The sequence below is a fragment of the Amblyomma maculatum genome, chromosome 2 (genome assembly GCF_055883805.1).
Source record: "Amblyomma maculatum isolate TAMU_Amacu chromosome 2, ASM5588380v1, whole genome shotgun sequence".
NCBI classification, from domain to species: Eukaryota; Metazoa; Arthropoda; class Arachnida; order Ixodida; family Ixodidae; genus Amblyomma; species Amblyomma maculatum.
The window spans coordinates 62,256,127-62,269,752 of record NC_139345.1 but is presented as its reverse complement, the minus strand read 5'-3'; the positions used below and the strand labels follow the sequence as shown (position 1 = coordinate 62,269,752).

The following is a 13,626-nucleotide window of genomic DNA, read 5'->3' as shown; positions in this document are numbered from 1 at the left end:
TTCCCTTTGTGCAGGCAACACTACATGTGCACTGTAGGGCCCCTCAAAAGCAAGAATGATGCAAGACAAGCCTGGGCCAGAGTAAATTACAGTCAAGAGGAGACTGAATTGAGCAGAACCACAGAAGCATTGGTAGGCCATTGCTGTCCTGTGTCATACAACATAGTTCTGACCGTTCCACTTGTAGCAAGATGTAAGATTGTAGATGGCGCAAAACAAAGTTCCAAACTAGCCATGGGTGCACAATGGCACCACCCACATTGTGCCGGCCGAGGGCACAGTTTTCTGGGTTGCGTTTGTTGCCATGGGGGCAAAGGGGGGGGGGGGGGGGGGGGATATGTTGTGGCAGAAAAAGGAATTGAAAACTAAAGTGAAATTAAAGTGGTCCAGCCCATGCCATTAGGTATAGTAACAGGCTAGGGAAGAGGGACAGGCAGAAGAGTTCATGGCATGAACTTCACTGAGCGCAAGCTTCCGAGGTCGATTCCTTGGCCCACCAAAGCGATCAATAATCTGATGGCTTTCAACTGCCAGAACAGCTTTGGCCAGCAAGGCGCAGTGAAAGTGTGCCATTCTTTTGTTACTGCTGCTGTCCTATCATTGCATTGATGCCTGCTATGGGAAAGGAGATGGATGGAATAGTTTCCGAGGATAAAATTTAGTGGAAAGACAAAAGAACAAGTACACCGCGTCTGGAGAAGGGCTGTTGTTTCCTTTCCTCTACTTCTCCAGTTTTTTGTATGCATGAAAACCAAGAAGGAATATAAGAGTAACTGCATTACTGTCTAGGAGCAGTAATCGATTTAACTGCATTCGAATGATTTTTTGAGAAATAATTTGTAATGCAATGCACTTCCTTTTCAAAAATAATTTTACATATATGCCTCCTCTCATGAACCTAAAATAACTGAAGAGATAAAGGAACAGAGCCTGAGCATTTCTCTCCTGCCTTCCTTTTTTTCCTGGTAACTGATTATTATTATTATTAGGCATATGTTTTCTAAAAATTGCCAATAATTAAAAAAACAAGTCACAAATAAAGTCAGCGCTCCAGTCAAACATGCAGAACGTTTTTTCTGTGACAGCATTAAAAAAAAAAAAAAAAAATATATATATATATATATATATATATATATATATATATATATATATATATATATATATATATAAAAGAACAAAATAAAAAAAAGGTGGAAAACAGACACATGCATGCACATGCATGCACATGCACACACATACGCGCACACTCCCACCAATCTGATCAGACATTCAATGAGAGGCACACACTAGCACTATAAGGTACAGTAAATGCTGAAGAACGTCTCTGCACACCTCCAGTTTCCGAAGGAAAAGGTGAATTTTGCTGAAAGTCAAGTACTGCAGGAGCTTTCCACACTGCAAGGCTTGCTCTGGCAGCAGAAAACCCACAAAGTCATCCACCAAGTCCTGGTGGTCATGGAGAAGCTCTTCAACGCCTTTGAACAGCTAGAAAAGAAAGGGAAATGTGTGACGCATGGAAAGCACGTTAAAAAGCCACATTTATGCACGATAGATGTATGCTAGGTGGATACTCCTGAAATACAAGACGTACACTTTACCCACCACAAATTAGACTTTCGCCATCAAGAATTACAGTGTTAATATTTTAGAAGCAGAACAGCAGAAAGAGCATGTCGAACAAGTGTGGTGATTACCAACTAAACCAGCCTACAATGGCAGTAGACAGCTTGGACACGAGAAAGGACAGATTATGCAAAGTCCAACTGCTGAATGGAGCTTCATAAGCATCACACGGTGCTGGCCAAGATGAGTGGCTTCTTGAGCAGAACGCATAACAAGAGCAGAGGGAAAGCCTTGGAGGCATTCAAGGTTAATTTCAGATTGTCGACGACATTCCCCATCACCACGTAGCCTACGAAAAATAATTAAAGATGAAGGAGATTTGTGCCAGCTGCGGGATGTACTCAAAATATTTTGCAACCTCAACAAATCATGTCCCAAGGGAAGACATGGTGATTAGAACCATTTTCGTTACTTGAGAATGAAATGTAATGAAACTTGTTTCAGATATGCAAACTTCTTTTTTGGACTTCTTAATTTTTAGCCAGCTGTTATAATTGCTGAGAAATTATAAATAATGCCCTTGCTAAATCATCTCTGATTAAATAGATAATCGATGAAAAAGTGCAAAACTTCTAGAAGTCAGCATGTTCACACGGCTCTGCAATGTACAATAAAGCTACTATTGTTTCCTCATGTGACCACTACTCACAACAATAAAATCTAAAATATAGCACGCACATTTACATGAATAGATTTATCATAAAAATGACCCTCGAAAACTACTACACACCAGTCAAGAAAAAGTGAGAGCTTTAATGCGCTCAACAATAGCTCGGAACTTTATTCACAAAAAAAAAGATGAATAACGGCAACTGCAGCAAAAAAGCGAGTCCAGAAAGTTAACCATAATGTTTATGTTAACAATTCTATGGTAAGATCCATCTGAAATGCTCACATACTGTGTTGTAATACGTTCAATTTCCTCATCTGATTTAAATATTTTTGTTACTGACTGGTTGTAATACTAGCCACAACGTTTTATTTTCTTTGCTTATTCCTGAAGAGTGTCTGTTTAATATTGTTTCTTTTATTGCCTGATTTTTTTTCTGAATTTGTGACACCTGTACTAGCAAATTTTCTTTTTGCACTCATAGACCCACCCTGCAAAAACAACATGTGCGATTGCAGAATGGAATGGAATGAATGAATGAATGAATATTTTCCTGGGAAGTGCACCTAATCAAAGACCAGTTAAACAGTGTGACACTGACTGCCCATTCTGTTGCTACTGTGCTGGAATTGACAAGTGCCACAAAAGTAACGGAGCAAAAAGAAGCTGCTTGAGATGCGATCTCTCTTTGCATTTTTTCCAGGCGACACGTGCTCATCTTGCCACAACTTGGTGCTCACGTCAAGTGCGCTGCTGATGTGCACGTGCCTCAGCCAACGGAAGCCCTCTCCCGCTACCATGTGACTCAAATACCCAACTTCACTGTTAACTTTGCACTTTTCTTAGCAATTCCATTCAATTTCTGCCTCCGCTCTGATAATATGATTCACTCATTATTTCCGACAATCATGCAATGAAACAAAAATAAACAACAAAGAATGCTACTTTCCAAATTTTTACTGCATATTTTGCCACAATTTTTTTCATCATGAGGCAGATGGACACCCAAGCATCATAAAAAATATCAATAAATAGAGAAATTAAAATCTGTGACAAAAAATTACAGTTTTGTTTTCAACATCCGCCCTTAAGGCCCCTTGAAAGTATACTGCTCACCTATGAAACATGGAAAAACTATGGGAGTGGGATCGTTGCCACACAGGTCCACGTGCAGTCTGCTAAAAGTGCATTCATCTATACATGCAGCAAGCATGCATACACCGATAAAGGACAAGCTGTCACTGGTACCTGCACAGGGCTCAATTTGTCGCTCAGGGCGTTCTTCAGCAGGCACATAAACTTTGAGTGCCGACTGTCGTCGTTTTTCAGGGCTTCTTGCACTCGATTCAGGTACTGAAGTGTGAACTGGTTCTCGCGCTCCTCTTTCTGAAGGATGCAAACGAATGGGAAAAAAGAAAAGAAAAAAAGAGAGAGAGAAGAATGTCAACATCACATGTACAAAATCTTTCAGAGTAACACTGCGTGAACAAAGCAAGACAAAAAAAAAAGGAAGACTAAACGTACAATGAATGTATTACTGCATAATTAACACAGTGTTATAAAGTATATTAAAGAAGACTCAGTGGCAAACACTTGAGCGAAATTTCCATGCTTGCAAGCCAGTATGCCAATCTCATTCTTGAAGTGACCAGCAATATGCTTAAGCAGTAGACCTCACGACAGCTACCAAAACAAAACTGCAGCTGATTTATTATTATTATTATTTTTAATATTTAATGTACGATATCTAACAGTGATTTCCACTGGTCGCCACAGAGCAGGTTTTCTTGCTCCGGGAAGACGATTTCGAATTCCACTGGTCGACCAAGACCGGTCATACATATTCCGCTGGTAGTTTTGAGAAACTCGAGGCGCTCTAGCTCGATTCTGCGACCAAAGTCGGATTGCACTGCAAGTTCTACTCGAAAATCTCTTCACTTACGGAGGTTGCGGGATTTTGGCCGTTTTTAGAGGTTTCAGAGGTATTTGCAGAGGAGATGGAAATCACCGTTTTTTTGCATGGGTATGTCGAAGTGCATCTATTGAAAAACATCTACAACGTTAAAATCATGCGAAAGCAAGTTGCAGAGTGCCGTTCTCTCGCCTATTTATCAATCGCAACAACTTTTGGCGCTAGGATGCGACTTCAACTTCCGGAACCGGCTCAGCATTACTTCCATTGTGCGCCCCACATGTTCTGCTGGTCAACCAGGGATGATTCGCTCTGGAGGGGCCCAGGTCGCTCCTTTTCGATTCGGGCGCTCAGCTCCAATTGACCAGTGGCAACCATCATAATGACACTATGAACTGGTTTATAGCTGAATATGTCACTGGTTATAGCTGAATAGGTGAATTTCACTGGTTGACTTGGAGCAATTGAAAGGAAATAATTTTTTCACTGACAAGTCCAGAGCAGATATGTATTTTCTAGCCAGCCTATTTGCACTAGATTGCATTTTTTTTCTTTGCTTCAATCAAAATAGCATCACACAACTTCAAGGAAGTACAGGAATAATACAGCTATGCAACATAATAATAATAATAATAATAATAATAATTGGTTCACAGAAAGGAAACACATACTTCGGATTACGACTGCATTTTCAAAGATCAGAATCTTTCAAAGCTTGAAATAGGAGAACCACTAAGCCAGGCTCACGTGTAGTATGTGGCATCAACCGTGACAATCCAGGACAATTCAATACTCAAATCCTGTGAATGCAGCTTGTACAGCCAGGACCTATCTTGTTAACCACTGGAATTTAAACTAAGTCAACCCTCGGAAACCAGCTCCACAGGCACTTCTGCTCTGATAGGGCGCAGGACATATACATATACACATATATATATATTTTTTTCATAATGGATCGCTGAAAAACGGGAAATCTTAGAGCTTACTTAAAGCTTCCATTAATAGGGTGCAGGACTCTTTTTTTCCCCTCCACAATGGAGTGCTGAACAGGAGAAATCATCTGCGAGCTCACTGAAGGGTTCTTGTGGCCTACCCGGGTCAACAAATGGAATTCACCACGGCAGTCACTGCGGTTTCAGAAAGAATGTTTCAGCCTCAGTCATCCACCCACCAATGGGTCGGAATCCACCAGGCCTGGTACAAGCAGGGGCAAGGTGGCTTCCGCATCCTTCTGTTGCCGAGAACGCTTGCGATTCAGGGCTTGCTTGCGGCGAAGAATTGTGCTACTGGCCGCCATCAACGCGGCCAGGTCTCCCTCATTGTCCTCAGCCTCTTCTGATGTTGGCATTTTGGCACCACAGGGGGCTGGCTCTGACGCGTCAACAGCCTCGGACGTGGCTTCGTCCGTTGATGCAGTGTCAGGCACATTGCTGCTGCTGCCACTGTTCTGCACCTACCAGTGAGCGAAAATTGTAACGTGTGATATAGTAATGATAGTAATGACCACACTGGACCCAGGCACAATCCTACGCCATCCATATGAAGCAGAGCAGAGCACTGAAGATTCCACACAAAAGCAGAGGTGCGACATGCAAGAGTTTGGCCGCTTCTTCACCGCTAGGCGACAAGAAATTAGAAAAATTGGAGATTAGAGGATGCGGACGTCAGATGTCGCGGCCTCCAGGAACTCCCATGAGTGGACCGCTGGCAGAAAAGCTCTCAACCAAATGAAACATAGGTGTTTCCTTCAAGCCACTGCACCACGTGGAGTGTGAACGGCAGCGGGAATGGCGACTGGATGGAAGACCACAAGGACAAAATTGTGGAGGAAGGGCTATATATATGCTGGTGCACCTGCCAACATGACTCAGCTTGAGACACGAGATGAAATGACATATTTACAATCACCTAGTTCAATGCATATAGGAAAATTTCCTTAAGCGAAGTTATTTTGATCACCTGAGTCGTCACAATGTCCGCTGTCACCTCTTGTCCTCGATTACAATTCACAAAGGCTATCACAGGATGTACTATGACCTTCTACTGACAGCTTCAGGCGAATAATGACTGTGACAGAAGGAAGAAATCGGAAAGTGATCTGAAACTGACTGCAACTGCTTTCTCCCTGAATATTGCAGTAATACGGAAAGTTGAGCTAGTTGGTACTCCCTAGTACCCTAGTTGGTAGCGAGTTGGAGCTCTCTGAACATATTCCTGCAGCTTTATAATTACATCTTGAAGTTGTGTTATGCTGCATATCTCGGTTGCCCTGGCAATGCTAGCTGTATCTGCACGCCATATTGTCCCAGGCATTGCCACCACAACAGCCACCATTAGAGGACTACCTTCACATAATCAGTTACACTCTATCAGCTTTGCCAAAGTGTGAAAGCTTACCGGTGCAGCAGTAGCAGCAGCTGACGTGGAGGGAGTGTCATAACTGAGCCGCTTTTTGACAGGCGTCTTGAGAAGGATCTTTCGACCATACTGGCTGTACTTCTTCAGGATAGGGGAGATGTGCTTTAGTGGTGAGACCACCGTGTGTCGAGGGGTCGGGGCAGGTGACAGGGTCAGCGTCATAGGTGGGGACACCACGACAGTACCTCCTATGGTTAGGAGGCTGTTGGAAGGGCAGACCACAGTTGCGCTGGAAAGCGGACCAGTGGCAGGCTGGATTCGTGGCGGAGTCGTAGCCATTCCTGTCTGTGCAGCCACCGATCGTCGCAAGGGACGTGTGGGACGCGAGGCAAGGTGCATTTGCTGCAAGGAAGTACACACGACAGTGGCTTGCACAAGTTGTGCGGTTCTGGCAAAGTGCACGGGCATGTGAAGCCTACAGTCGCTCGGCCCTTTCAATGAATTCGAGCAAACGCAACACCCTTGCATGAAATTATGCACTGCACTGGGTGTTAAGCTTCTCGAGGAACCCTCATATTACTGTAAAAAGAATCAAGCTCAGACATAAGACAGCAAGCTGGAACACCCGGTAGTTCTTCGTAAAAACACACACTACTGTATAAAATGCCCACTGCAGTGAAAAACGAAAACAAAATTTAACAAGAAAGAGTAATTCGCCTTAGTTACATTTTTAAACTACAAAAAAAATATATATATATATTCGCAAGCAAGGCAGAGTTAGCTGGCTGTTGCATACCGACAAGCACCAACTCTTCATTACCTGCTAGCTAAGCTTTGCATTTTTTTTCTTTTCTTTTTTTTTTGCTATCGTTGCTCGTTTAAGCATTTAGTTGGTCACATAGGTTCATCAACTGCATATGAGACATTGACGCAAAATGATGTGCGAGCATTATGAAAAACTACGAGTTGGAATTTTTTTATTCTTGTGTATTGAAAATTTGGCACTTCTTTCTTTTTGCATAATTATATTGGAATAATGAATGACATTTTTCTGTGTGATTTACATAATCATGCTGTGTTAAAAATACAAAAATAGACTCAAAGTAACATCTGATCACACAGCACTACCATATAACACACACAAAAAAAGTCCGCTTCATCAGTTCAATATAGTTATAAAAAAAAAAAAAAAAAAAAAAAAAAAAAACAAAACAAGAAAGTGCTAAATTTTCAATAGAAAAGAATAAAAAATTCTGACCCCTAGTTACGCAGCACAATTCACAGATAGCACTGCCCTTCGTTATAATACCTTTAGGATTTCAAGGAATATCAGTAATAACTTCAGCACATGGACTATCCAGTTTCTTCTTTGATCTTATCTACATGTTGCGCATTTGTCATCACTTAAGAGATGACAATAATTTATGACTAACTTTCTTTTTTTTCTTTCTAATTTCAGTTTCAACCACTGAATTGTAGCTGTGATATTACAGAAAAATTAGCGACACATCAATCATGGAAAAAAAAAAAAAGTTTGCCAATTTTTTTTTTTGTGCATTTCCAGCACTTTTGTGCAGGCTTGCGTAAGGGTTGCTGCAAATCAGGAACAAATCAGCGATCATAGTGCAATTTTTGTGCACCTCACGTGACCTCAACGCATCTGTGACGTAACAGTCACAGTTTGGCGCTTGGAACAGAAACTACACAAGAAAAAAATTTGCACCTATAAATTATTTGTTTGTTTTTCACGCAATCTACATAGATGTTAACATTCCGTAATGCCCTATGCATCATTCCAAAGACAGAACACGCAAAGGAAATGTGGCCCCTCTACTCCTTTAAGGAATTTCCGCAGGAAAAAACTACAGTGACAACCAGACGCTAATGATAATGCAAACAGAAAACAAAAAAACACTTGATTCTTTTCTGCAGTAACCTGACCAAACACACATATTTTGTGTGTGTGTTTACTAGGTTCCTGCCTTGCAAAAGCCTACAGCATGAGGCAAGCAGTATGCTGTAAATAAATATTAATTGTATAATTGAACTGTTTTGTTTTCTGATGAAATTACACAAAACAATAATGATGTCATTTCAAGTAATCATGACTAACTCCCCTTCTGTGCACTTCTTCTGTTTTTGTTTTTTTTGGCCAGTGTTAGCTTCTTCTAGCGGCCTCTGAGCCTGGCAGCAAAGGTAACTTTAGCTACAATGAAGAGCTTGGGCCAGAAAAAAAGATTCACACTGATAGCTCTGAATATAACACGAGGTGCATTCTAAAACATGATCTGACCTCTTCCATGGAATAACATTGTTCTTTATTTTCAATCCATGGAGTTAATTTTCCACCACAGAAAGTCAAGGGACTTAACGGGACAGAACACTGCACTTCAACCGTCAAATTATTTTCAGCGCAATGGGAAGCTTCCTGTCTTGAGCTGTCAATTCCATAGCAGTTTGGTCAGAACAACTGTAGAAATATTTTACAGAAAATTTTTTGGTCAGTGCAGCGCCAGTTTTTATGTAGTCCGATGCTGGGAACCATGAGCAGTGATGGCGATGACTGCGCATCGACAAAACCGAAGACTAATATAAATCTCACCTGCCAGATAGTAATTACACATTTTTTCCATAGAAGCTTTAGTGGACCATGACCATCACTACATCCAAGGAATGCAAAACATTACGGCGCCATTTAATGACAAACACTAAAAGCATATCAAAGGCGATTCAAAAGGAGGGTGGTTTTTGCTGACGCGCACGCCAGAGAGGATGCAAAATGTACTAAACAAGGCGAGCACTCTTCACAGAACAGAGAACACTGTGCAATTGCAAAAACCAGTGACATTTTCCCAAGATGTGGCCACGTGGGCTACAACAGTGATAATTAAAGCTTTTTGCCACAAAAAGCGAGTTCACTCGCTTTTATGCATTTTAAGTGCCAAATTAAAATTATAAATTCCAGTTTCTCGAATATTATAGCACTCAATCTATTCTATACGAGGAAAGACCTTTTCATTTCTGCTATAATCCCATTACATATTTTGGTCAATGTTCTGCCCCTTACCCATGACAGCCCTCCTAAGCAAAAAAAATCCTGTACACTGTTTTTCACATGCCAGGTGTATTTTTTGTTTTGTTTTTTAATCCTTACAGATAGTAGTTATTGTGAACCCTGTGAAAGATACGTCAGTGTGGCTAGTGCAGGTGAATTATACAGCGGACATTATGTATGTGACAGACCTCAGTGGTGAAACAATTAACTAAAATTGTCTAGTCAACTTTCTTTTGATTTCAGGGACAAACATTATATATAGAGAAATTAAAGGCTGTCAACACATAAGCCAAGTTTTTAATTTTTCTTTACCGGCAATGAATTTTGAAATATTTAACGTCAAAAGTGCGCTTTTCAGCTTCCCACAATGCACATTTTCAAAGTGGCGTCAGTGGGCTGAGTACAGTAGTGGAAACGTTAACTTCTCCTACAGCATAACATAGGCATACAGCTTCCACATTTGCAGTACTAGAATGCAAGTGACGCCATTTTAAAAAAGGGGCATTTTTGCGCATATTTAGCGTTAAATATTTCGAACTGCATTGCAGACAAAAAATATAAATAAACAAAATAAAACTGGGCTCAGCCTTTTCGTTGACAGCCTACAATTTAATGCTGGCTGCTAAAAACAAAAGTTAAAAAGTGGATTAGTTAATTTTAGTTAATTAACTGTTTAATCACTGGGCTCTATCAAGCACACAGTGTGCGCTCTGCTGTACAATCCACCTCTACAGACTGCACAGACGTATCTTTTGCAGGGTTCAAAAATAACTCAGTTAAAAAAATAAAACCACCCGGTATGTTTCATTCACCGACATACTAAATATACGCGATGTGTCTGGAGCTGACAGATTATTCTATGGTTAGTGCCTACCCTGCCACTTGTTATTCCCCTACAACCTAAATTTCCCACTCTGCATTTCATTACATGTCACAGAACCAACTGTCCCTGATCTTTACTCCTTCGTAACCATAACCACAACGAAGGAAGCACTTCATGATCATTGCATGGTGGGACAGAAGAGTACGAACCATCCACATAGGAAGCTGACTCGGTGGTTGCTTGCATGGAGGAAGCATGTCCTCAGCACCTATTGGGTGCGGTTCCCACACCAGCGGAGGAGCGACCTTATGAACATGCCAATACTGCAATAAGAAAAAGATGGATGAGAACAAAGGTGTTCAGCACTTCTTTCACACTGCTCACTTAAGGGGGAAGTTGGGCTTCGAAAAATCATTTTACTTTAGAATTCACAATAAAGAAATCTTCAGGGAACACACAATTTTCTGAGCACTTATGTGATATGTTATGTAAGCATCCATGAATAGCTTTTAAGAAATTTCAGCGAATAGGAGTTGTCACTGTGTTCAATGTCACTTCAAACGTTGATAATTGGATTTCGATAAGTAAAAGTGAAACAGCCACAACCATGAATAGAGCTACGACTGATCTACGTAGTATTTATCAATGGCAGTTACATGGTCAACAGTGGAGAAACAGGCGCAGAACCTAAAGAGCTAAAAATAATGATGCATCAATGTTTGCCATCAATCATGACTGCAGCAAACTGAAACTAACTGAAGACACTTAAAAAAGAATTAAAGAAAAAAAGGTAAACCATTAAAAGAGAACAAAGCACTATCACAAAGTACTGCTGAGAGCCCAAAGAAAAAATTAGGACAAATTAGAGATGAGACAATGGAGTGAACGCTGATGCTACAATATGCCGAAACTGCAGCACTACTTTTGATTATGACAAGACATTTACACTGCACTTTGACTGCATAAACAACTGCGATGTGCCTTAAGCCTACAAAAACACTTTACATCAAAGGCTGCCAAAGTGAAAAGTTAACTAGCTAATGAAGGAATTAAAGAGCAAGTAAAGGGCAGAAATTCAAAGAATGTACAGTACCTTAACAGGATTCTCTTCCCCGACTTTCTTGTAGATGATGTTCTTCACGTGAACCTTAATCTGGACTTCAGTCTTCACAGGCAGGAGGAAGGTCCGGATGAGGCGCAGATAGGCCGTTGAAAAGGAGCAGCATCGAGGTGGCACAAACTGCTCCAAGCCCAGGGCTAACAGGCTGCGGCAAAAATGCTCACATTAACTAACGAATGGGACTTGTCACTGCACTCAGTGTCATTTCAAGCGTCGATAATTTGAATTTTCACCGTCTTTACTGATTCAACAGCTCTGGAGAACGGTAAATACCATACATTAGGTAGCGCAACTGTCGGCAGCCCTCAGCAGGCTTCACTGGGTTAGGGCAGTCACTGTTCTTTAAAACCTTGTTTAGATTTACCAGCGATGCCCGGTGTACAAGACATGAATGAAAGTTAATCAGTACACAGGAGGTTCCAAATTGGTTTCGAAAAACAGAACTCATAATACTATAGATGCAGAATGTTAACTTTTGGTCCTATTCAACAGCACTAATTAATCCGTGCCAGATTTTGTAAGCAGGAATATTAAATGGTATTGCACAGATCTATTACCTAATTCAGAAATACTTACAAGTGCAAATGCATACAAATAAACCATACAAAAAAGAAAAGATGTCAAATTAGGAGTCTTTCAGTCTTTCTATTCCATAAGAACTATAACAGGGGCACAAATGCTGCACTCAAAATAGGGTAACCTCTTGAATTACCTTTTCAAGACTCCTTTCACTAATTCTTCTTGTTCCCCTTCATTAATTCTGGTCAAGCAAAGCTTTTGCCTATGATTCTCATTACACAAGGATAAAAAAAAGTTGCTAAATAAAAGCCTGCACTATTATTAGTCTACATGCATCCACTGGAACCAACATTCCTTTATAGTACATAGATGAAATGAGACGCAAAAGGATCTGTAGAATTCGCATCTTGAATGCAGTCAAGTGGAGAAAAATTACGCAACTGGTCCTCGGAGGAGAAGAAGATGACCTTTTTGAAGGGGTTGTTCAGCGGGCTGTACATTCGGCTTAAGGGCAGCAGGTCTGGGTACATGAACACCGGGCTGTCAAGCAGTATGTCTCGGGCGTGACTTGGCACTGTAAAGAAGATCGAGGACAAAGCTGTTTTCATAGCTGGTTTGCCACTTAATGTTTTCACTCCAAGGCTACAGGAAATGCCAATGAAATATTTAAACTTTACTAAACAAACTTTCCAAAACTTCTTCTTAGTAGCATACGTCATGTTTGGAGAATCTCAAGCTGGAAAACATAAGAAAATAGCAAATGACTACAGTCAAACACACTGTTAACAATGTTAGCAGAGGTAAGGGATCACCCCAGTTACATCAGCTTCTTCGTTACAAAATAATCAGCAAATGAAAAATTAGAATCTTTTTGTTAACATTCTAACTTTAAGCAGCAGCAGCACGTAGATTTAATGCCCTAAATCTGCACTTGGGCTTAACAAGAATCATTGTGGAAGAAATCACATCCCATCACATCACTTTATTACCTGAAAGACCCCCAGTTTCGAACACTTCAGCCTGCAAAGGTGGTTCGAGTTACCGTGTTTCACGGGGTTCAAAACTGAAGACGAGTCGTGTCCTGCACACGTGAAAACTCAGAAAAGCCTTGAAGTTTCAAGTGCGAAACGCTTTAAACCAGCGAGATTCGGCTGACCACAGACAATAACTGCCAAGAGGACAATGGTCAGCAACATCAGTGCAAATACTGAGAATGACCGACCTTGGCTCTTCACCCTGTTTCGGCGAACCATGCGGGCATTCATCTTGACCGGTGTTCCTCCTGGGCCTCGGTGAGTCATGTTGTTCAACAACTGCATGGCCGGCCGCAGGTTGCACGCCATGAACAGCGACCGCCTCCCGGGAGGTAGCATCGGCCGCGATGCAAAGCGATCCAGCTCCCGCTGCAGACATGGTTGTGCCAGTTTACGAAGCGAGGTGATTTTTGCCCCCCCCCCTCCCCCCCCGCCCCCCCCCCCCCTTTCTCCAACTCAACCCTGTCACTCAGTATAGATGATAATCAGATCATAGAGATGGAATGCGCCAGTGTTTTGTTTTGCTACTACCAATAGGACGGCTAATGCTCACATGGTATATTTATTTATTT

At 41.3% G+C, this 13,626-nt stretch overlaps 1 protein-coding gene across 2 annotated transcripts in view; it reads right to left on the bottom strand.

Annotated features, from left to right (window-relative positions):
- The window catches only part of mute (gon-4 like protein muscle wasted), a 48,189-nt gene that overhangs the window by 18,104 nt on the left and 16,459 nt on the right, over positions 1–13,626 (bottom strand). The window contains exons 11-18 of one of the 2 annotated variants that reach the window (XM_084594289.1): positions 13,243–13,423; positions 12,462–12,594; positions 11,475–11,646; positions 10,591–10,704; positions 6,543–6,905; positions 5,317–5,598; positions 3,482–3,619; positions 1,333–1,485 (exon numbers count right to left, since the gene is read on the bottom strand). In XM_084594289.1, coding sequence (XP_084450415.1) covers positions 1,333–1,485; positions 3,482–3,619; positions 5,317–5,598; positions 6,543–6,905; positions 10,591–10,704; positions 11,475–11,646; positions 12,462–12,594; positions 13,243–13,423 — 1,536 coding nt within the window. The remainder of the gene's footprint in view (positions 1–1,332; positions 1,486–3,481; positions 3,620–5,316; positions 5,599–6,542; positions 6,906–10,590; positions 10,705–11,474; positions 11,647–12,461; positions 12,595–13,242; positions 13,424–13,626) is intronic. The other variant, XM_084594290.1, reaches the window with a different exon arrangement.